We start from the raw sequence: 24,989 nt of genomic DNA on the forward strand, positions 1-24,989 counted from the left end.
ATGAGGAGCTCAGTCTTGCTCATGTTGAGTTTTAGGTGGCGGGCCGACATCCAGGTGGAGACGTCCCGGAGGCAGGAGGAGATGCGAGCCTGAAGGGAGGGGGAGAGGACAGGGGCGGAGATGTAGATCTGTGTGTCATCTGCGTAGAGATGGTAGTCAAAGCCGTAAGAGCGAATGAGCTCACCGAGGGAGTGAGTGTAAATGGAGAACAGAAGAGGGCCAATAACTGACCCTTGAGGAACTCCAACAGTTAAAGGATGGGAGGGGGAGGAGGCTCCAGCGAAGGAGACCGAGAATGATCGGCCAGAGAGGTAAGAGGAGAACCAGGAGAGGACAGAGTCCGTGAAGCCAAGGTGAGCCAAGGTTATCTGGTGTTGACTTTTTATACCATTCTTCTTTCTCTCTTCCTGATCTCCCTTTGTCAGTATTCACGTGGCAGATTCAGCTGTTCCAAATTGTAATGCCCTGAAAGTGCTTAGCATTCTAACACTAAAAGAGCAGTAAATATTCCGATCTCAGTTTGTTGAGGTTGACTCTTAATGAAAGATGCCAAATTAAAGTCACAGGACCTTTTCAGAAAACAAATGATGTTAGATGTTTCAAAGAATACTTGGGATACTTTTTAGAACTTGGATGGGAGCCTTCTAGCTGGAGATCCCATGAGAGAAGGTGGGTATTTCCTAAAATCTTCAGAGGCTCTCACCATCTCCCCTCCCCAACCTTCCCTTAGTTAGCCAGCTGAAAGGTTGGCCTCCTTGCCTGTATAACCTACGTGGTCTGGAGATGGAAGCTCTCTCCAGATTTCCTCCCCATACCATCTAATTAGCCTATTCCTGGTTATAGTGACGGTTGTTCCCATTAAACCAAAGGCAAACTGATCTTTTCCAGCGGCCGACAAACGTTGGAGCCAGTTTAAGGCATTAGTGGACCTCTGACCAGTGGAAATAAGGTGGCAGGCTGGAGTTTGTTCCCTCCACTTAGCTTCAGCATGCCTCCGCCCCAAGCTCTGGCTTCTTTTCTCCCCGGCATTTCCAGGATTTTTCTGGCCCACAGCGGGCAATGCCACCCGGGAGCTAGAGCGGGAGAACTGTTGAGGTGCCGTTAAGTCAGCCACCTACAGCGGCATGAAGTTCCCTCAGGGCACAGAGAACTAGGCCCTGGGCATATCTCTACTTTCTCATCAGGTGAAGCAGCCTTATCTAATCTTGGATTTTTGAGCGTGTGTGGCTATGTGCGCATGTGCCCATCCTAAGCAATATTTTCTTGTCTTTTAGGGGACCTCACCAAGCAGCTTCCAATCATGGTAGTCGGAGAGCACAAGGATAAAGTGATTCAATGCAGATGGCATACCCAGGACCTCTCCTTCTTGTCATCTTCGGCAGACAGAACTGTAACCCTCTGGACGTACAACGGCTAAAGCGCACCTGTGGGCCACTTAGGCAGATCAAGCACAGAGACTTCAGACTACTGAACTGTAAAAATTAGGAGTTAAAAGGAGCAGCAGGCAACCGGGAGAGCGGCTTAACAAGAGGAGGCACTCGGGTGACAGTTTAGCTCATTGCTAGGTGGTGTTGGTGTTTAGTATTATTTTTGCAGTGCTTTCAAGTCTTCCATGTTGAACTCACGCTGCTGTGCCTCTTATAGTCTTGTTGCCAAAATCTGTTGGAAGAGCTCTTTTGTTGTCACTGTGCACTCTAAGTAAGATTAATGATGTGTTTACAGTTAAGAACTTAAATGCATTCCTTGGTCTTTGACTACATGAGGATTTTCTAGATACACTAAAAGTGAACCTTAAGCAATTCAAAATATGGACTGCAACTCCACAAAATCAACTTCAGTGGTCATTTTTATTTTTATTTTTTTGCCGTTTTCACACATCCATTGTATGCCTCACTTGTCAGGTAGAGGTCAGACTTTTATATGCCTCCAAACGTTACCCAGGTGATTTTAGTACATGTAAGGATGAAGCAAAAGGATGGATAACTGCTTCTTTGTTTCAGCTCAGTGGATGGGTTTTTCTTTTTCATTTAAACCAGGGACAATTTTGCTGTTTTTTGGCATAGATTTTTTTTTTTTTTCAGTAAGCTAAAAGGTAAAATGTTGGCTTCAGAAACCAGTAACACTCCACTGTTTTGAGTGCAACAGGATACCTCCATTAACTGATGTTCTGTAGAAGAAACAGATGCAACTAATGCAGCACTTGATGGTACCACACATTTTCTGGCTAGCATTTTTCCTCTTAAAAACAGAAACCTGCAGATTTTAACCACGGACTTGTAGAATGGCTTGAAATGCTATGCCTGCATGATAATTTCAAAAATAAAAAAAAAGGAATTTTCCGGTCCAAAAGCTTATTTGGAATTGTTTTCTTGCACTGTTGTATGTAAAGCGGAGATATGGTTTTGTTTCTACAGAACTGTAGAATCTAATGTTTATGTATTGTTATATTTTCATATTGTATAGTTATTTTACTTTTAAGTTATGATAAATATTAGGTTATTTTATTTATTTAAAATGCAATTGTGTTTTAGTTCTAATAATAACTAAACTGTCTGTGCACTGTAGCAAGCGTTTTTTAACGGTTATATACAAGTGGAAAGGATATTAGAAGTGTAACTGTGCTATAATCTCAATAAAGACATCTTGACACCTAAAAAATCCTTGTCTTCTATTTAGGTTTTATAGCGTGTGTTTGCCTCCTTTCTTAAATTTACCTGATTGCAAGGTGATCAAATGGACAGAACACTGGACTGATAGTTGCTACTTGCAAAGTATGTTTCTGGGTAACGTAACATAGGTCTCTTGCTTTTATACCTTTGCCCAAGACTCTTGACTCATTCATTCAGTCAGTTATATTTATTGAGCACTTACTATGTGCAGAGCACTGTACTAAGGACTAGGGAAAGTTAACTGTAACAATAAGCAGACACATTCCCTGCCCACAATCAGAGGATTCTCTGAGCGTTTGCATGAGTCTCCTAAGGGTTTGAGGGAAGGGGTGTGGGAGAGATGCGGATGTCATTGTGTTCTCCGAGGCTCTCTTTACCTGAATATCTTGGAAATAGGCCCCCAGGCCCTCTATCCTTATCTGTGGGGCTCCTACGGCCTAAGTGGATTAGTCAATCAATGGCATTTATTGACCCCTTATTTTGTCCAGACACAAGGAACTTACAATCTATCTCACAATGCACCCAGAACCCCTAGACTTGACCGGTGTGGTAGAGGGGGCTCCAACCAGAGCATGGTGCTTTAAAATCCTTTTCCCCTAGCTTGAAACTCTCCCCTAGCAAATTCACCAGCCTTTCCCCTTATTCAAAGTCCTCCTGAAAGCCCAAAGACCTTCCCCAGTCAATCCCCAGCACCTCAGCTGAGGTAAATCCGTCAGCCATCTCTAGCACTTACCTACTTCTGCTCATCTTTAGCATTTAAGTATATGCATTTCTTCACTTGTACATTCAAATCCTTTGATTACTCTCTAAAAATTTTTAAATCTGTTTTCCCCCACCCATCAGAGAGGGAGCTTCTTGGGAGCAGGCAATGTGCCGTTGTCTTGTTGTACAGCCCAAGCGTTACCTCAGCTGTGAGCCCCATCCAACCTGATTTACTTGTATCTTCTCCAGTGTTTTAAACAGTGCTTGGCATGTGGCACTTAAGTAGTAATATCATCGCCATTATTAGTAGTAATATTTAAGCACTGTGTGTAAAATATTACTATTACTGCTACTGAGGAGGCCTGGCAGGAAAATTGCAGAGAAGGAAGCATGGATTTGAAGCCCCATGTTTAAGTGGGCTGGTTTCACCTAAAGTCTGGGGGCAACCCAAAAGGAGCCTGGCTTGTCTGATAGTCGTGAGAAAGTTCACCCCCATGAGGAGAGGATGGGATGGTGAGGAAAGAGCTAGGAGGAGGCATTTAGGTTTGGCCATTGCTATGGTGTACTTTATTCACCTGCTCTCCTGAGACCCAGCCAGCAGAGCTCTCCATGTGGCAAATATCCGTCCCTCTCTGTTTAAACTATATCTGAAGTAAAAGTGAGTTTATTTGAAGGTTAACTTTTGTGGTATTTTGTGGGGGGGTATTTGTTAAGAGTTTACTATGTTTGATACTGGGGTAGATACAACTTAATTAGGTTGGAACACAGTCCCCCCATCCCAGTTTCACAGTCTCAATAGGAGGGAAAGCAGGAGAACTGAGGCACAGAAAAGTTAAGTCATTTGCTCAAGGTCACACAGCAATAACTGGAAGAGCTGGGATTAGAACCCAGGTCCTCTGACTCCCAAGTCCATATTCTTTCCCACTGATCATGCTGTTTCTGCTTATCAGATCCTCAGTATAGGCTTTAAATATAACCTTGTAAACTTCAGCTTCAGTCATTACTGTAGTAATCCTTTACAGTTTGTGGTAATGACTGATTCTCAACTTGGTCTTGTCTTGTTCAGACCGCAAGCTCGTGGGCAGGGAATGTCTACCAACTCTGTTATATTGTGCACTCCCAAGCGCTTAGTACAGTGCTCTGCACACAGTAAAGCACTCAGGATTAATTGATTCAGGAAAGTGGTTTGGACATGTCACCCTTACAGAACTATCGACTGGCCCCTGGCTTATACTTTTAATCTTGTATTTTCCTTGGATAGACCTAAATTTCAGATGGGTGACTTTGGTCAGGTGATTTGCTAGCATTAGCAACAACAGCTGTTCTTTATTTGGATCCTTCCACACAACCCCACCCAACTACCAGCACCTGATTCAAACCTGCATCCTAATACCAACCTACTACTTTGCTGTGGGTCTGGTAAAATACAAGTGTGCCTGTTTCTAACTCCCGTCCCGCAGGTCCACTTGTGATTTCAAGCTACCTATTTTTGATCTCAGCTCCAAAGCAGATGGTGCTCAACTGGGACCCAGGCTGTATAAAGAGCTCCGCTCCGGCTTCCTAGATAACAGTACTAGAGAGTCAACTGGAAACTGCAAAGTCAACTAAAAAACCAACCTTAAAAAAAGAGGACAAAGGAGTCCAAAGACCTCTACTGCAGATTATCAACACCTGGGGATTCTTCAAGGCACCATACGGTTAGGGCGGGGGGTGCTGCAGTGGGAACTCAAACCAGCAAGAGTAAGGAGGAAAAGAAAGGCAATCCTGGAGTGGCCCCCAAGGCCACGAACATGCTGTGCCTAGCACTATATGTAGCAAGGACCAACCACCACCAACGAGGACCCAGAACACAGTTCACGAGCATCAAAATTGTGCTACCTACGAGACGTGTGACAGTGTTCGACAGTAGGATACCTGCCGCTTCCCCTATGGTGAGGATTTAAACACGTTTTATAAATATGAACTATTTTTTTCCTCTCTTTGTATTTCATTCATTCAATAGTATTTATTGAGTGCTTACTATGTGCAGAGCACATAGCACTAAGCTCTTGGAATGTACAATTTGGCAAGAGAGACAGTCCCTGCCCAATGACAGGCTCACAGTCTCATCGGGGGAGATGGACAAAAAAAAAGACAACTTAATCATGATGAATAGAATCAAGGGGATGTACACCTCATTAAAATAAATAGGGTAATAAAAACATATATACAAATGAGCACAGTGCTGAGGGGAGGGGGAGCAGAGGGAAATTATGCTCTTACTATATTCAAGCACTGTTCCAAGTGTTGAGGAAGGTAGAAATCCATCAGGTTGGACACAGTCCCTATCCCACATGGGGCTGACAGCCTAAGTAGGAGGGAGAAGAGGTAACAGATCCCCATTTTACAATTGAGGAAACTGAGTCATGAAATGTCTTGCCCAAGGTCACAGAGCAGACAAGTGGCTGAAGGGGGGATTGGAACCTAGGTCCTTCTGATTCCCATTAGGCTACTCTGCTTCTGACTGTAGTAGGAAATGAGCGAGGCAAGGTGATGGAGTGCTTTAGAACCAATATTAGCTTCGGAGAGGGCCCAATTTGAGTCCCGCTGCTGAAAGCTGCTTGCCTAGAGCATCAGCAGATCCAGGCAGTGACTAGAGAAAGCTCCATTTTGTTGTGAGAAGCGGCGTGACCTAGTGGAAACAGCACAGGCTTAAGAGTCAGAGGACATGGGTTCTAATCCCGCCCTACCACCTGTGTGCTGTGTGACCTTGGGTAACCCACTGGGCTTCTCTGTGCTTCAGTTACCTCATCTGTGAAATGGGGATGAAGACTCTGGGCTCCACGTAGGACAACCTGATTACCGTGTATCTACCCCCAGCGTTCAGAACGGTGCGGTACATAGTAAGCACTTAAGAAATACCATCATCATTATCAGGGCTCAGAACAGTGCTTGACACAGAGTAGGCATTTAAGAAATGCCATCATCATTATGAGGGCTTAGAACAGTGCTTGACACAGAGTAGGCATTTAAGAAATGCCATCATCATTATGAGGGCTTAGAACAGTGCTTGGCACAGAGTAAGTGCTTAAGAAATACCATCATCATTATGAGGGCTTAGAACAGTGCTTGGCACAGAGTAAGTGCTTAAGAAATACCATCATCATTATGAGGGCTTAGAACAGTGCTTGGCACAGAGTAGGCACTTAAGAAATACCATCATCATTATGAGGGCTTAAAAAGTGCTTGGCACAGAGTAAGTGCTTAATACCATCATTATTATGAGGGCTTAGAACAGTGGTTGGCACAGAATAGGTGCTTAAGAAATGCCATCATCATTATGAGGGCTTAGAACAGTGCTTGGCACAGAGTAGGCACTTAAGAAATACCATCATCATTATGAGGGCTTAAAAAGTGCTTGGCACAGAGTAAGTGCTTAATACCATCATTATTATGAGGGCTTAGAACAGTGGTTGGCACAGAATAGGTGCTTAAGAAATGCCATCATCATTATGAGGGCTTAGAACAGTGCTTGGCACAGAGTAGGCACTTAAGAAATACCATCATCATTATGAGGGCTTAAAAAGTGCTTGGCACAGAGTAAGTGCTTAAGAAATACCATCATCATTATGAGGGCTTAGAACAGTGCTTGGCACAGAGTAAGTGCTTAAGAAATACCATCATCATTATGAGGGCTTAGAACAGTGCTTGGCACAGAGTAGGCACTTAAGAAATACCATCATCATTATGAGGGCTTAAAAAGTGCTTGGCACAGAGTAAGTGCTTAATACCATCATTATTATGAGGGCTTAGAACAGTGGTTGGCACAGAATAGGTGCTTAAGAAATGCCATCATCATTATGAGGGCTTAGAACAGTGCTTGGCACAGAGTAGGCGCTTAAGAAATATTATCCTTAAGAGGGCTTAAAACAGTGCTTGGCACAAAGTGCTTAATACCATCATTATTATGAGGGCTCTGAACAGTGCTTGGCATAGAGTAAGTGCTTAAAAAATACCATCATCATTATCAGGGCTCAGAACAGTGCTTGGCACAGAGTAGGCGCTTACCAAATACCATCATCCTTATTATTGCTGTGAGCCCCTTGTTGGATGGGGATGATCTCTATCTGTAGCTGAATTGTCCATTCCAAGCATTCAGTCAGTAAGACTGAATGAAGGAAATGGGATCGAATGAATGAATGAATGAATGAATGAATGGGAATGAATGAATGAAAGGGGATTGAATGAATGAATGAAGTGGGATGGAATGAATGAATGAATGGGATTGATTGAATGAATGAATGAAATGGGATTGAATGAATGGATGAAATGGGATTGAATGAATGGATGAATGAATGCATGAAATGGGATTGAACGAATGAAGGAAATTCATTCATTCATTCAATAGTATTTATTGAGCGCTTACTATGTGCAGAGCACTGTACTAAGCGCTTGGGATGAACAAGTCGGCAACAGATAGAGACAGTCCCTGCCGTTTGACGGGCTTACGGTCTAATCGGGGGAGACGGACAGACAAGAACAATGGCACTGAATGAATGAATGAAGGAAATGGGATTGAATGAATGAACGAAGGAAATGGGATTGAATGAATGAAGGAAATGGGATTGAATGAATGAAAAGGAAATGGAATTGAATGAATGAAGGAAGGAAATGGGATTGATTGAATGAATGAATGAACGAACGAACGAACGAACGAACGGTAAGGCCGTGGTCCCGAGGCGGCGCGCGCCCGCCGGCCCTTAGCCCCGCCCCCTCCCGTGCTCGCGCGCGTCCTGATCGCCAGGGGAGCCGGTGGAGCGCCGAGACTGTCGATGCGGCCGGGCCGGGCGTTGGGCGGCTCGGCGCTCGGCGCCATTTTGTCCGGGGGGGGGGAGGGGCCGGGGGCGGGGGGAGGGGTCGGGGGACGTGGGGCTCGCGCTGGTTTTGTCCCCCGGCGGGGCGCGAGGCGCGGGGCGCGAGGCGCAGGGCCCGGACCCGCCCCCATCCCGGCTTCCGGTGAGAGGCCCCGCGCCTCAGGCGGCGGGGGGAGGCCCGGGAGGCGGCGGCGGCGGCGGCGGGGGGTGGCCCGCCCGCATGGGCTTCTCTCATCATCATCATCATCATCATCATGATGTGGGGGTTTGTTAAGCGCTTACTCTGTGCCAAGCGCTCTTCTCACCGCTGGGGGACATACAAGGTCATCAGGTGGTGACCGTAATGATGATGGTGTTTAAAGTGCTTACTCTGTGCCAAGCGCTGTTCTCAGCGCTGGGGGGACATATAAGGTGATGACTTAATAAGGATGATGCTGTTTAAATGCTTACTCTCTGCCAAGCACTGTTCCCAGCGCTGGGGGACATACAAGGTCATGAGGTGGTGACTTGATGAGGGTGTTTAAGTGCTTACTCTGTGCCAAGCGCTGTTCTCAGCGCTGGGGGACATACAAAGTCATGAGGTGGTGACTTAATGAGGATGAGGTTGTGACTTAATGAGGATGATGGTGTTTAAGTGCTTACTCTGTGCCAAGCACTGTTCTAAGCGCTGGGGGAGATACAAGGTCATGAGGTGGTGACTTAATGAGGATGAGGTTGTGACTTAATGAGGATGATGGTGTTTAAGTGCTTACTCTGTGCCAAGCGCTGTTCTCAGAGCTGGGGGAGATACAAAGTCTTGAGGCGGTGACTTAATGAGGATGAGTTTGTGACTTAATGAGGATGATGGTGTTTAAGTGCTTACTCTGTGCCAAGCACTGTTCTAAACACTGGGGGAGATACAAGGTCATGAGGTGGTGACTTAATAAGGATGATGGTGTTTAAGTGCTTACTCTGTGCCAAGCACTGTTCTCAGCACTGGGAGAGTTACAAGGTGATGAGGTGGTGACTTAATGAGGATGAGGTTGTGCCTTAATGAGGATGATGGTGTTTAAGTGCTTACTCTGTGCCAAGCGCTGTTCTCAGCCCTGGGGGAGATACAAGGTGATGAGGTGGTGACCTAATGATGATGCTGTTTAAGTGCTTACTTTGTGCCAAGCGCTGTTCTAAGCGCTGGGGGAGATACAAGGTCATGAGCTGGTGACTTAATGAGGATGGTGTTTAAGTGCTTACTCTGTGCCAAGCGCTGTTCTCAGCACGGGGGGACAAACAAGGCGATGAGGTGGTGACTTAATGAGGATGATGGTGTTTAAGTGCTTACTCTGTGCCAAGCACTGTAAGCGCTGGGGGAGATACAAGGTCATGAGCTGGTGACTTAATGAGGATGAGGTTGTGACTTAATGAGGATGATGGTGTTTAAGTGCTTACTCTGTGCCAAGCACTGTTCTCAGCGCTGGGGGAGATACAAGGTCATGAGGTGGTGACTTAATAAGGATGATGGTGTTTAAGTGCTTACTGTGTGCCAAGCACTGGTCTCAGCGCTGGGGGACATACAAGGTGATGACTTAATAAGGATGATGGTGACTGAGCTTCTCCTTTTCCCTCTGCTCCCTCTCCCCCCCCCCCCCCCCCTTTACCTCCCCTCAGCTGAGCCCCCTTTCCTTCTGCTCCTCCCTCTTCCCCTCCCCTCAGCACTGTGCTCATTTGTGTGTATGATTTATGACCCTATTTATTTTGTTAAAGAGGTGTACATCCCCTTTATTCTATTTACCCTGATAATGTTGTCTCGTTTTTGTTTCACTCAGTTTTGCTCTGCCATCTGTCTCCCCCGATTAGTCTGTGAGCCCACACTGGGTGGGGATGGTGTGTATCTGTTGCCAAATTGTACATTCCAAGTGCTTAGTCCAGTGCTCTGCACATAGTAAGCGCTCAATAAATATGATTGAATGAATGAATGAACTAGTATGTGCTAACACTTTTCTAAACGCTGGGGTAGATACAATAATAATGTTGGTATTGGTTAAGCGCTTACTATGTGCAGAGCACCGTTCTAAGCGCTGGGGTAGACACAGGGGAATCAGGTTGTCCCACGTGGGGCTCACAGTCTTAATCCCCATTTTACAGATGAGGTAACTGAGGCACCGAGAAGTTAAGTGACTTGCCCAAAGTCACACAGCTGACAAGTGGCAGAGGCGGGATTAGAACCCACGACCTCGGACACCCAGGCTCTTGCCACTAGGCCACGCTGCTTCTCTAACCATAATGATGATGATGATAATGGTGGTATTTGCTAAGTGCTTACTGTGAGCTACTGCGTAGGCAATCTCCCTGCCCACTTTATCGAGGAGATTTGCAGTTTGTGTGACCCATTCAATGGGAACCAGCAGCAGGTCAGGTCAGGCTCTTTTGGTGGGTTTGGGAATAATAATGCTAATTATGGTATTTAAGTACATACTATGTGCCGGGCACTATACTAAGCACTGGGCTGGATAAAGCAAATGGAGTTGGGCACAGTCCCCACCCCTTGTGAGGCTCACAGTCTCAATTCCCATTATTCATTCATTCAATAGTATTTATTGAGCGCTTACTGTGTGCACTATACTAAACACTTGGAATGTACAAATTGGCAACAGATAGAGACAATCCCTGCCCACTGACGGGCTTACAGTCTAATCGAGGGAGACGGACAAAAACAATAGCAGTAAATAGAATCAAGGGGATGTACATCTCATTAAAACAATAGCAATAAATAGAATCAAGGGGATGTACATCTCATTAACAAAATAAATAGAGTAATAAAAATATATAAATGAGCGGACGAGCACAGTGCTGAGGGGAGGGGAAGGGAGAGAGGGAGGAGCAGAGGGAAAAGGGGGCTTAGCTGAGAGGAGGTGAAGGGGGGGTAGAGAGGCAGCAGAGGCAGCAGAGGGAAAAGGGGAAGCTCAGTCTGGGAAGGCCTCTTGGAGGAGGTGAGCTCTCAGTAGGGCTTTGAAGAGGGGAAGAGAATGAGTTTGGCGGAGGTGAGGAAGGAGGGCCTTACAGGACCGCGGGAGGACGTGGCCCGGAGGTCGATGACGGGATAGGTGAGAACGGGGGACAGTGAGGAGGTGGGCGGCAGAGGAGCGGAGCGTGCGGGGTGGCCAGTAGAAAGAGAGAAGGGAGGAGAGGTAGGAGGGGGCAAGGGGATGGAGAGCCTTGAAGCCTAGAGTGAAGAGTTTTAGTTTCGTGTAGAGGTTGATAGACAACCACTGGAGGTTTTTAAGAAGGGGAGTGACATGCCCAGAGCGTTTCTGCAGGAAGATGAGGCGGGCAGTGGAATGAAGAATAGACTGGAGCGGGGAGAGACAGGAGGAAGGGAGATCAGAGAGAAGGCTGACACAATAATCCAGCCGGGATATTATGAGAGCCCGTACCAGTAAAATGGCCGTTTGGGTGGAGAGGAAAGGGCGGATCTTGGCGATATTACAAAGGTGAGACCGGCAGGTCTTGGTGACGGATCGGATGTGTGGGGTGAATGAGAGAGCCGAGTCAAAGAAGACACCGAGGTTGCGGGCTTGAGAGACGGGAAGGATGGTCGTACCATCCACGGTGATAGGGAAGTCAGGAAGAGGACAGGGCTTGGGAGAGAAGATGAGGAGCTCAGTTTTGGACATGTTGAGTTTTAGATGGCGAGCAGACATCCAGCTGGAGACGTCTTGGAGGCAGGAGGAGATACAAGCCTGAAGAGAGGAGGTGAGGACAGGGGCGGAGATGTAGATCTGTGTGTCATCTGCGTAGAGATGGTAGTCATAGCCGTGAGAGTGAATGAGTTCACCAAGGGAGTGAGTGTAAATGGAGAACAGAAGAGGGCCAAGAACTGACCCTTGAGGAACTCCTACAGTTAGAGGATGGGAGGGGGAGGAGGAGCCTGCGAAGGAGACCAAGAATGAACGGCCAGAAAGATAAGAGGAGAACAAGGAGAGGACGGAGTCCGTGAAGCCAAGGTGAGATAAGGTGCAGAGGAGAAGGGGATGGTCGACAGTGTCAAAGGCAGCTGAGAAGTCAAGGAGGATTAGAATAGAGTTGGAGCTATTGGATTTGGCAAGAAGGAGGTCATGGGTGACCTTAGAGCAGTCTCGGTAGAGTGGAGGGGACGGAAGCCAGAGTGGAGGAGGTCCAGGAGATAATTGGAGTTAAGGAATTCTAGGCAGCCAGTGTAGACGACTCGTTCTAGGAGCTTGGAAAGGAAGGGTAGGAGGGAGATAGGGCGATAAGTGGAAGGGGAAGTGGGGTCGAGAGAGCGTTTTTTTGGGATGGGGAGACATGGGCATGTTTGAAGGCAGAGGGAAAGAAGCCATTGGAGAGTGAGCGGTTAAAGATAGAAGTTAAGCGGGGGGGAGGGCAGGGGTGATGGTTTTTATAAGGTAAGTGGGAATGGGGTCTGAAGCACAGATGGAGGGGGTGGCACTTGCAAGGAGGGAGGAGATCTCTGAGGATACTGCAGGGAAAGATGGGAAAGTAGGGGAGAGGGTTGCAGGGGGTAGGGGGAGGCAGAAGAGGGAGGGGTGACTTTGGGGAACTCAGATCTGATTGTGTTAATTTTTGTGATGAAGTAGGTGGCCAGATCGTTGGGAGTGAGGGGTGGAGGGAGGGGGAGGAACAGGGGGCCTGAGGAGAGAGTTAAAGGTCCGGAACAATTGGCGGGGGTGACGGGCATGGGTGTCGATGAGGGAGGAAAAGAAGCTTTGCCTGGCGGAGGAGAGGGCAGAGTTAAGGCAGGAAAGGATAAAATTGAAATGGATAAGGTCGGCTTGGTGCTTGGACCTTCGCCAGCAGCACTCGGCAACTCGAGCATAGGAGCGTAGCAGGCGGACAGAGGCAGTGACCCAGGGCTGTGTGTTAGTGGAGCGAGAACGGCGGAGGGATTATACTTATGAGGTCATTATCCATATATGATGTCACTGAGGTCCAGCGAAGTGACTTGCCCAAGGTCCCAAAGCAGACAAGTGGCAGTGGGGATTAGAACCCAGGTCCTTCTGACTCTCCAGCCTGGGCTCTATCCCCTCTAATAATAATAATGATGGTATTTGTGAAGCACTTAGTATGTGCCAGGCATTGTACTAAGCAATGGGGCGTCTACAAGCAAATGGAGTCGGACCCAGCCCCCGTCCCACGTGGGGCTCACAGCCTCAATCCCCATTTGACAGGTGGTAATGTTGGTATTTAAGCGCTTACTATGTGCAGAGCACTTTTCTAAGCGCTGAGTTAGATACAGGGTAATCAGCTTGTCCCCCCTGAGGCTCACAATCTTCATCCCCATTTTACAGAGGTCACTGAGGTACAGAGAAGTGAAGTGACTTGCCCATAGTCACACAACTGACAAGTGGCAGAGCTGGGATTCGAACCCTTGACCTCTGACTCCCAAGCCCGGGCTCTTTTCACTGAGCCACGCTGCTTCTTCAATGTTGCCTATCCTCAAGAAGCTTTCGGTGTGGGGGACTGTATGATGAGGTCACAGGCCCAGTGAAGTGACTTGTCCAAGGTCACCCAGCAGACAAGCGGCGGAGCTGGGATTAGAACCCATGACCTTCCGACTCCCAGGCCCGTGCGCGATCCACTCCACCACGCTGCTGTTTCTCCTGCGGGGTGTAGCCGAACCCTTGGCAGCGAGAGGAATAAACAGCATCAGGCAGGTGCTCTCTTGGTCTCTGCAGAGAGGCTCTCCTGCTGGCTTCACCAGCGCTTATCGATGAATGTGTGGATGCTGTCGCAATGCTCGGGTCAAAGAGCTGCTTTAGTGAGAATTCGGAGGAAAGTGCAAAGATGAATGATTTTATTTAGTCCTCTGGATTACTTTCATTACCAAAAAAACCAGGTTTGGGCATACTGAGAGCTCACCTCCTCCAAGAGACCTTCCCAGACTGAGCTTCCCCTTTTCCCTCTGCTCCCTCTGCTGCCTCTCTACCCCCTCCTTCACTTCCCCTCAGCTAAGCCCTCTTTTCCCCCCTTTCCCTCTGCTCCTCCCCCTCTCCCTTCCCCTCCCCTCAGCACTGTGCTCATTTGTATATATTATTTATTACCCTATTTATTTTATTAATGAGGTTTATATCCCCTTGATTCTATTTATCGTGATTAAATTGTCTTGTTTTGGTCTCTCTAACTCCCCCAATTACACTGTGAACCCGTCAGTGGGCAGGGATCGTCTCTATCTGTTGCTGAATTGTCCGTTCCAAGTGCTTAGTCCAGTGCTCTGCACATAGTAAGCGCTGAATGAATGCTCTGCTTAAACAAAAAAAAAGCCGGAAAACAAAACTTAATCCTGTGGATGCCAGGCCTAATCCTGCAGAGCATCCTTAATTTTAGGCAGCACTTACGGTGTGCAGAACACTGTACTAAGCGCTTGGGAGACTATGATACAACAGGGATCATAGATACAAGGAGAAGCAGCCTGGCCTAGTGAACAGAGCATGGACCTGGCGGGCGGAAAGACCTCGTTCTAGTCCCGGCTCCGCCGCTTGTCTGTTTGGGACCTTGGGCAGGTTGCTTAACTTCTCTGTGCCTAGGTTACCTTATCTGTAAAATGGGGATTAAAACTGTGAGTTCCAAGTGGGACGTGGACTGTGTCCAACCTGATTAGCGTGCAAGCAGCGTGGCTCAGTGGAAAGAGCCCGGACTTGAGAGTCAGAGGTCATGGGTTCTAATCCCAGCTCCGCTACATGTCGGCTGTGTGACCTTGGACAAGTCACTTAACTTCTCTGTGCCCCAGTTCCCTTCATCTATAAAATGGGGATAAAGACTGTGAGCCCTACGTGGGACAACCTGATTTCCTTGTATCTACCCCAGCACTTAGAACAGTGCTTGGCACATAGTAAGCGCTTAACAAATAACATTTATTTATTTTTATTTTATTTTTACTCCAGCAACCTGGCAGTACAGTATAGTACTTGACACATAGTAAGCACTTAACAAATGCCATGAAAAAAAAAATCCCTGTTCACTAGGATTTCCAGTCAAGCAAGACAGAGACCAGAAAATAAATTTCAGGTGGGGAAGTGGCAAAATATAAATATAAAGATAGGCATATATATTGTGGTTACGGGGTGACTATCAAAGTGCTTAAGGGGTTCAGAGACGGGTGCCTAGGTGATACACAAGGGAGGTCAAAGAGGGTGGAGAAGCAAGGGGTTAGGGAAGGCTGTGGGAGGAGAAGTGATTTTAGTAAAAAAAAAAAAAATAGTATTTATTGAGCGCTTACTATGTGCAGAGCACTGTACTAAGCGCTTGGAATGAACAAGTCGGCAACAGATAGAGACAATCCCTGCCCTTTGATGGGCTTAGTAAGGAATTGAAGATGGGCAGAGTGGTGGCTGTCAGGTATGAAGGGGGTAGCTCAGTGGAAAGAGTCCGGGCTTGGGAGTCAGAGGTCATGGGTTCGATTTCCGGCTCCACCACTAGTCAGCTGTGTGACTTTGGTCAAGTTACTTAACTTCTCTGGGCCTCAGTTACCTTATCTGTAAAATGGGGATGAAAACTGTGAGCCCCACGTGGGACAACCTGATCACCTTGTATCCTCTCCAGGGCTTAGAACAGTGCTTTGCACACAGTAAGCACTCAACAAATGCCATCATTATTATTGTACTCTCCAAAGTACTTAGGACAGGGCTCTGCACACAGTAAGCGCTGAAAAATACATTGATTTCCTGGCCGTCTGGTGTGAAATTTGGGGGCAAGACTGATGTCCACAATTGACACTCTCCATCCCTTGCAGCTTTGGGCAGGATCAGCTCAATTCCAAGTGTTGCCTTTCTCCTCTCCATATGCATGTGAACTTCCCTCCATATGTGTCTGTTTTTACCTCAGGGTCCCCCCCTGGTTGCCCCTGAACTCAGAATTTAAAGTTCTTGCTCCATTCAATAAGGCATAGTGGGCTAGCCTTATGTAAGTCACAGAAATGTCATCTCATTTCTGTATTTAAAGAGATTTAAGCAAGACCCATTGGTAAAACATTTGTTTAATAAGCAAAGCCCATGACAAATTTCATGGTAGACCATCTTTATGTGTCGGTTTGTCCAGAAAACCTCAGCATCCCTACCTCCATTTCTCCCCCACTCTGTCAAACTTTGCTCTCCCTTAGTCTGTCAGTTTTCAGCTCATTATTTCCGCAGGAAGCTTTTCCTTATTCCTGTAATGTAAAAAAAAAAAATCCTGACCCTCAAGTTTGATGTCTAACCAGTTCATTCACCATAATGCCCTCATGTTCCTTGTCAATGTGATCTTCATCTCCGGTTTGATTGAAAAGTCCTTGGCTGTAGAGATCGGGGCTAACTGTAATTCCCACAGAGTTTAGTAGATTACGTTCTCTGTAATGGTGATGTTTAAGTGGAATAAATTAGGTGAGCTTTCAAGGTCGTTTCCAGCTTTGTGAATACCAAATAGGTGGCACTTATTAATAATAATAATGGTAATAATGGAATTAAGCATTTACTATATGCTAGGCACTGTATTAAATGCTGGGATGGATACAAGCAGATCAGGTTGGACACAGTCCCTGTCCCACATGGGACACCCAGTCTCAATCCCCATTTTACAGATGAGGTAACTGAAGTGAAGTGACTCGCCCAAGGTCACACAGACAAGTAAAGGAGCCGATGTAAAGCCGTAGCAGTTTGCAGTTTGGAAACATTGTAGGTCGTGAATCCTGCCACTTAGTCTGCAGAGGTTTTCTTGATGGTTATGGTGATGACTTCTGAACCCTTCTTCCCCAGTCCCTGAAAGTGTTAGAAAAATGGTAAAGCTCCAGGATCCGATGGCGTTCCTGCAGAAATCGCCAGGGGATCGAATCCTCAGAAATAATAATAATAATGTTGGTATTTGTTAAGCGCTTACTATGTGCAGAGCACTGTTCTAAGCGCTGGGGTAGATAGGGCAGGCTAGTTGGGGAGATCGAATCATTTTTAATCCTACGGTTCCATGATTGAGGATGTGAAAAGAACTTGGGAGCTGGTATCAGGGAGTGTTATCTACTAGGAAACTTCCAGCTCAGCAGGTGGTTAAAGTCTCCAGACAAGTATAATCCAGAAACAGCTGGGTAGTAATGAATATTCTCTTGCAGCTGATTTTGAATTGCTCTGCGGAGTCAGTATAGTAGTAGGGCCTAGCAGCATGGCCTAGTGGATAGAGCACAGGCCTGGGGATCAGAAGGTCATGGATTCTAATCCCGGCTAGGTCGCTCATCTGCTGTACGACCTTGGGCAAGTTGCTTAGCTTCTCTGTGCCTCAGTTCCCTCATCTGGAAAATGGGGATTAAGACCGTGAGCCTCACGAGGGTCAATTTCTTGTAGCTACCCCAGCGCTTAGAACGGTGCCTGGCACTTAGTAAGTGCTTAATACATTCAGTTATTATTATTAACAAATATAATAATTATTACCAATTATTAGTAATAGGCTGGATTTTTTTAAGCTTAAGGTAATGTACTATACCGGGAAACCCTTCAGTCACCAAGATTTGCCTCTGCTGTAGAGAATTCAACTAAGCAGGATACTTTGCTGTGGTGCTTATTCAGATGAAGAAGTAGAAAACCAAATGAAGAAGGCCAGCATGGCTTTGGGGGGGGGGATTAGTAGACCAGTGACAGAGCACCAAGTTTTACACCAAACTAAAGGGTTACAGAGCAGAAATGGTGTCCGGTCTTTAATTCCACTGACACCAGAACCTCCCGGAGAAGGTACATTGGCTTCAGGAGGCATTTTCAACAGCAAAGAGTTGGACAAGATCAGTAACGAGGTCCTGAAGGACAATCGTTTCACCATTGAGACAGCACTTTTCACAGCACAGTTTTGCCAAGTGGGACACAGAAGAAGAATACATGACAATGGGATTTCAGGGCAGCTCCTGTTCAGCTGTTAGGAGGCACATACAAACCTGGGAGGCTGAGCTCCTAGTTTAAAGACATAGCGTTTTGGTTTTTTTAGGGTATTTGTTAAGCGCTTACTACGTGCCAGCCACTGTACTAAGCACTGGGGTAGATTCAAGGTAATCAGATTGGGCCCTGTACAGGGCTCACAGTCTTACTCCCCATTTCACAGATGAGGTGATTGAGGCCCAGAGAAGTGACTCGGCTGAGGTCACGCAGCAGGCAGGCATCAGAGCTGGGATTAGAACCCAGGTCCTCTGACTCCCAGGCCCATGCGCTTTCCACTAGACCATGCTGCTTCTCCATTAAGAACGATGTCAAGCTTGGTCTTGCCTATCCCGCCGTCGACCCCTGGGCCACGTCCTCCCGCGGTCCTGGAACGCCCTCCCTCCTCACCTCCGCCAAACTGATTCTCTTCCCCTCTTCAAAACCCTACTTAAAAACTCACCTCCTCCAAGAGGCCTTCCCAGACTGAGCTCCTCTTCTCCCTCTACTCCCTCTGCCACCCCCCCTTTACCTCTCCGCAGCTAAACCCTCTTTTTCCCCTTTTCCCTCTGCTCCTCCACCTCTCCCTTCCCATCCCCACAGCACTGTACTCGTCCGCTCAACTGTATATATTTCCATTACCCTATTTATTTTGTTAATGAATTGTACATCGCCTCGATTCTATTTAGTTGCCATTGTTTTTACAAGATGTTCTTCCCCTTGACTCTATTTATTGCCATTGTTCTCGTCTGTCCGTCTCCCCCGATTAGACTGTAAGCCCGTCAAACGGCAGGGACTGTCTCTATCTGTTGCCAACTTGTTCATCCCAAGCACTTAGTACAGTGCTCTGCACATAGTAAGCGCTCAATAAATACTATTGAATGAATGAATGAATGAATATGTGCTATGACAGTGGACTGTTGGGAGACAAAAGCAACTACACGCTCAGTTTGCAGGGCAGCAGTCAGGAGGAAGATGGCTCTGCTTAGCCGGAGGTCTGAGGAAGATGGGAATGTTAGTGATTGGGATGAAAGTCACTTAAATGTTTACTCTTAGGGTCATGTCGCCACACCCCATCCCTGCCATTTGCTCATTGGCATTTAACTACAAAATGTCCTTTCCTCTGCTTGCTACCGAGAATGTATGTGTTAGTGTGTACCTGTTCCGTGTTTTGACTGCTGTTAGAGGAAGCCTGTCGCTTGATTGGAAAAGACTGGCCTGCTACCGTTATGCTTCCAGTTCAGACAGCAGTGAGAACTGAAAGAGACTGAGAATGTAAAGCGTATTGCACTTTGTGTTTCTTTTCTTCCTACCCTGTCCCTTCAACCCTGTCAACCTTCTCACTGTACGTCCATCTCTTCTGTCTCGCCGCCGATCTCTCGCCCACATCCTACCTCTGGCCTGGAATGCCCTCCCTCTTCATATCAGACAGATAATTGGTCTCCCCCACGTCAAAGCCTTTTTGAAGGCACATCTCCTCCAAGAAGCCTTCCCTAAGAGCTCCTCTCCTTTTCTCCCATTCTTTTCTGCACCGCTCTTACTTGCTGTTCATCCTCCCTCCCAACCCCACAGCACATAAGTATATATCTAATTTATTCATCTTTTTATTTATATTACTGTCTCCCCCACTGGACTGTAATTCATTGTGGGTAGGAATATGTCTATTGTTATATTGTACTCTCCCAAGCACTTAGCACAATGTGAGCACTCAATAAATATGATTAGATGAATGAATAAATGTCCCCAAACCTTTTCCACAACCCAAATGCACCTGCCCCTTACCCTGCTAAGTACAGACTGCAACATGCTCCCCTCCCCGGTGACTTTTTAAATAAATCATTATCATTATTATATGCTTACTGCGTGTAGTACTAAGCATACTAAGCATTAAGTGCTTAGGAGAGTACAGTACAGTAGAGTTGGAAGAGTCTAGGTGGGGAGGCAGACAATAAAGAAATTACAGATAAGAGGAATGGTGGAATGTAAGGATATATCCATAAGGGTTGTGGGGCTGTAGGTAGGGTGGTGGTGTGGTCTACAGAGAGAGGGAAGTCTGGTGGAGGATGCAGTTTGGCTGGGAAGATGAGAAGCTCTACTTCTGATGTTAAGTTTAGCGTTTCGGTGGGACCTTTAAGTAGAGCTGTCCTGAAAGCAAGAGGAAATGTGAGTCTGCAGAGAAACAGTGAGGTCAGGACTGGAAAGATAAATTTGGGAATCACTTCTAGAGGTGGTAGTCGAAGCTATGGGAGAGAATGGAAGGGGATGTAGAACTGAGCCATGAGGGACTCTCACAGTTAAGGGGTGGAGGCAGAGGAGGAGCCCTCGAAAGAGACTGAGAAGGAGAGGCCAGAGAGATAGGAAGAGAGCCAGGAGAGGACATTTTTCCTAGTACTGATCTTGCCCCTGCCAGCTTACTTTTACCTTTGGCTAAGAGGGGGTTTTGAAAACTACAGTAGACCCTGCAGATCTCAGGTCTGCCCTAAGCCATGTTTCCCAGTGTGTTTTTGGCTAAAATGTTGCTTGGACTAGAGGACATTCTTCCAAAAATGAGTCCTGTCTGGGGTTAGCCTGGTGGGGTACCAGAAGAAACTACACATGCAGGTGGCATCAGACTGAGTAAATACTACAGCATGCGTTTCCTCGGCAAGATTTCATGAGAACAAACACAATCTTATTTTTTAGGAGCATTGATGTGTGTTTACGAGTTCTCAATGGAAAGTGTATCATCAGTGTTCTTCGGTCTTTGTGCTGATTTACCCACAATCAAGGGCGAGAAATAATTATCTTCAGTGTCAAATTTAAAAAGTGAAGGCAGTCATATATTGCAAGAATACTCAATTGAGATATTTTGCGTTTGTAGTCGCCTTGATTTTTATTCTTAGTAAAATAGTTTTCAGTCTTTTTCTCTGGTTATGTCTCTTAAATATGGTGCTGATTGCACTGATACACATTTGCAGCAGTGTTCTTATTTGAGAATTCTCTCTTCATTGTTTGCATATTTTGAATTTTTGCAGAATTGGTAAAATCAGGAGCAGTGAAATCATTTCTCAAGATCCAAAGTTGTTTGCATCAGGTTACATGGCTGTTTTAATTTTACTCAGGTTTATTCAAGATGCTGTATTCTCTGCTCCTGTGTGTATTTCTGTTTATGGTACCTGGTTGTGCTCAGGATGATGAATGGATTGATCCCACAGATATGCTTAACTATGATGCGGCTTCTGGAACGATGAGAAAAACTTCACAGGTATTTTTATTTCAATTGCATTTGTTTTCTGTGTCCTTATTTTCATCTGGTAAACAAAAATATTAGTGAGATCAGCTTTTGTGTGTGACTTCAGTCTTGCACATATTACTTTATTAGCATCAGAAGCCCAGAAAAAGAGTATAAATAACAAAATATTTACCAGATGTATTTGGTTTTAGAAAACTCAAAATGTTTATTTTTTAATGACTTAGCTTTCTGGTACAAGAATTTTTTTTAACTAATGGCCTTGTATTTATAAATTCAAGCAGTTACTAGCATTTAAGTGCTTACTGTGTGCAGAGTACTGTACTAAGCGCTTGAGAAAGTACAACATGATTGAAGTTGGTAGACATGAGTGAATCCTTCTCACAAAGAGCATAGTCTGCCCTGGGAGACAGGCATTTAAGTAGATTAGGGATAGGGGAAACAGAATATAAGAATATTTACATAAGTATTGTGGAGCTGGGCTGAGTATCAAAATCCATAAGGAGTACACAGTCAGAGTCATTGCGGAAGGGGAGGGCGGGTAGCAGAAATAAAGGGATTAGTCTGGGAAGGCTTCTTGGAGGAGGTGTAATTTCTAGGAGAGTTTTGAAGGTGAGGAGAGTGGATATGAAGAGGGAGGGAGTTCCAGGCCTGAAGGAGAATGAGGGGAAGGAGGTGGGTGGCGGGAGGTTGAGATTGAGATACAGAGAAAAGGTTGGTGTTAGAGGAATGGAGTGGGCAGGTTGGGTTGTAGTAGGAGGGCAATGAGGAGAGGTAGGAGGGCAAGGGGTGGTCCGAGTGCTTTAAAGCTAATGGTGAGTTTCTGTTTGACGTGGAGGTGGAAGGGCAACCACTAGAGATTCTTGAGTAGGGGAACTTGAACTGATCGTTTTTTTGGAAAATGATCCAGGCAGCAGAGTGAAGTATGGACTGGAGTTGGGAGAGACAGGAGGCAGGGAGGCCCACAAAGAGGCTGATGCGATAATCAAGGTGGGAAATAGAGTGCTTGGATGAACGTGTTAGCAGAAAGGGTGGATTCTAGAGGTTCTGTGCATGTAGAACTCAAAGGATTTGGTAACATGGAGTGGGTGGGTTGAGTGAGAGAGATGAGTGGAGGATAAAGCCAAGATTATGGCTTGGGAGATGGAGGGTAGTGGAGTTGTCTAGAGTGAAGGGAAAGTCACGGGGAGAACAGAGTTTGGGTAAGAAGATGAGGAGTTCTGTTTGGCTATGTTAAGTTTGAGGTTTTGGCGGGACAACAGGTAGAGATGACTTAACTGGAGAAGGAAATGGGAGGCTGCAGAGAAGGTGGGAGATCAGGGCCGGAGAGGGAAATTTGGGAATCATCTGGGTAGAGATGGTAGAGAAAGCAGTGGGAGCAGATGAGTCCTCCAAGGGAGTGGGTGTAGATGGAGAATCGAAGAGGGCCTTGAGGGACAGAAACTGGTAGGCAGAGAAGGAGACCGAGAGAGAGCGGCCAGACAGATGGGAGGAGAACCACTAGGGGATGATGTTAGTGAAGACAAGATTAGATAATGTTTCCCCGAGAAGGGGATGGTCCACAATGTTGAAAGCAGCAAAAAGATTGAGGAGAATAGGAGTTTGGAGAAGAATGGTAGGAGGGAGATGGGGTAATAACCAGAGGATGCTATGAGGTCAGGGAAGGGTTTATTTTTTTTTAGGATAGGGAGTTTCATTCACTGTTGTATTTTTTGAGCGCTTAGTGTGTGCAGAGCACTGTACTAAGCGTTTGGAAAGTACAATTGGGCAACAGAGACAATCCCTACCCAACAACGGGCTCATGGTCTTGAAGACATGAGCTGGCTTGCAAGAAGTAGGAAAGGAGCCATTGATAAGTGAATGGTTGAAGATGGGTTCAGGGAGGGGGGGCAGTTATTTTGAGGTGATAAGGTACAGGGTCCAAAGCTCAGTGAAGAGGGTAGAATTTGAGAGGAGGCAGGAGATCTTTTGAAGATCCTGCTGGGAAAGGTGAGAGAGCTGGAAAGGAGGCAGGAGGAAGGAGGGACTGGAGAAAAGCAGGGGAGATTTTTTTTAGGAAGATCACACCTGGTGGTTTCAGTTGTTTGGAGAAAGTAATTTGGCCAGGTCACTAGGGAAAGACGTGGAGGAGGGCAGGGGACAGGGAGCTAAACATCTCAGTCAAATGAATAGGGGTCATTTTCAAATGTGAAAAATCAACCCCACAACATTTTATTGAGGCTGTCAGAGTTTTTTAGGAACTAAGTTAGATCCAACGTTGTTACTGTTAAATTTCAGATAAGAAACTTTGGGGTTGGAGAGTAGATTTCTAGTTGGTGGTAGGTCCTAATCAGCGAGACCTTTTATTTCATTTTCATTTATTAAAAATATTTTATTATGTCTGGTCTCTCGTGTTGATTGTAAACACTCCTCTTTACTCTGTTGTAGATGAATGCCATTCAACCAGAAAAAGAGATGGAAATGAGTGTTGCTCCTTCCCACAAATCATGCGATGATGAAATATCAGAATGTTACAACAAACTTGCTGCCTTAAATCATAAGGTTAGAATTTCTTCGATAATGTTGTGTTCTATCAAAAGACTCTTATGGGTGTAAATTTTTCTAACTCTTGGCCAAAGAAGCATTTTCCTTATGTCACTGCAGGGTTGTGCACCGTTGCAACTTGATTATACTCTTCCAGAATGTGTTTTTGTCCTCGGGTGCATCTTCCGATTGACTTGGCTGCAGTCATTCAAGTTCCACTATAGAACTAGCCTCAACATTCAGCTGAGTCTTACTCTGTAAATTCCTCTCTGCCCACTCACCCCTCAATCCCTTTTCTAGTTCCGAGTTCCTTTCTTAATCCCTTCTACCCCTCAAACTCAGCTTGTCTCCCAACCCGGGTTCCAGTATTTTTTTTTTTAACCTGTAATGCACAATGTGCCTACTTCCCCTGCCAGAAAAATGCAAAGAGGAAAATGTTATCTTCCAGCCATTGGTCACAGCCAGTACCATTACCAGCTCCAGTACCATTCTCCTGTATACAGTATGTGCTCAGGGAAGATCACTGATGATGATAATTGTGGTACTTTTTAAGCGCTTACTCTGTGCCAAGCACTGTTCTAAGTACTGGCATAGTTTATGACAGGCGGGTCTTGATTCTATTTATTTGCTATTGTTCTTGTCTGTCTGTCTCCCCCGATTAGACTGTAAACCCATCAAAGGGCAGGGACTGTCTATCTGTTACCGATTTGTACATTCCAAGCGCTTAGTACAGTGCTATGCACATAGTAAGCGCTCAATAAATACTATTGAATGAATGAATGGGTCGGACACAGTCCCCGTCCCACATGGAGCTCACAGTCTTAATCCCCATTTTACAGATGAGGGAATTGAGGTCCAGAGAAGTTAGGTGGCTTGCACACAGCAGACATGTGGCAGAGCCAGGATTTAGAAAGAACTTTCTACTAGGCCACGCTGCTTCCCACAGTTGATCAGTTGGTTGACTAAGGTGGAGAGCAAGATGGAGGCAAATAAACTCATAAAGATTTGCAAATCAATGAAAGTAAATTAATTAGCCTTGCAGCCTAGTCAATAAGTAAGCTCCAAACACGGAATTATAAAGTGGTGAGGACCGTAAGAAGTCATTTAGTCCATTTCCCCACCTTCAGGCCAAGCCCGT

The 24,989-nt window shown here is 46.0% G+C and overlaps 2 protein-coding genes across 4 annotated transcripts in view; both read left to right on the plus strand.

Annotated features, from left to right (window-relative positions):
• The window catches only part of WDR47 (WD repeat domain 47), a 69,904-nt gene extending 67,246 nt beyond the window's left edge, over positions 1-2,658 (plus strand). For both annotated transcript variants that reach the window (XM_029062899.1, XM_029062900.1), the window contains one exon: positions 1,275-2,658. In XM_029062899.1, the coding sequence (XP_028918732.1) occupies positions 1,275-1,417 (143 nt within the window). In that variant the 3' untranslated portion in view covers positions 1,418-2,658. The remainder of the gene's footprint in view (positions 1-1,274) is intronic.
• A 5,388-nt stretch (positions 2,659-8,046) lies between these two features.
• CLCC1 (chloride channel CLIC like 1) overlaps positions 8,047-24,989 on the plus strand; it is a 30,931-nt gene continuing 13,988 nt past the window's right edge. Inside the window, exons 1-3 of one of the 2 annotated variants that reach the window (XM_029063341.1) lie at positions 8,047-8,070; positions 21,201-21,343; positions 23,756-23,869. In XM_029063341.1, coding sequence (XP_028919174.1) covers positions 21,212-21,343; positions 23,756-23,869 — 246 coding nt within the window. In that variant the 5' untranslated portion in view covers positions 8,047-8,070; positions 21,201-21,211. Of the gene's footprint in view, positions 8,071-8,270; positions 8,367-21,200; positions 21,344-23,755; positions 23,870-24,989 lie in introns of those variants that run through there. The other variant, XM_029063343.2, reaches the window with a different exon arrangement.

This window comes from Ornithorhynchus anatinus, chromosome 4 (genome assembly GCF_004115215.2).
Source record: "Ornithorhynchus anatinus isolate Pmale09 chromosome 4, mOrnAna1.pri.v4, whole genome shotgun sequence".
In the NCBI taxonomy this organism is placed as follows: Eukaryota; Metazoa; Chordata; class Mammalia; order Monotremata; family Ornithorhynchidae; genus Ornithorhynchus; species Ornithorhynchus anatinus.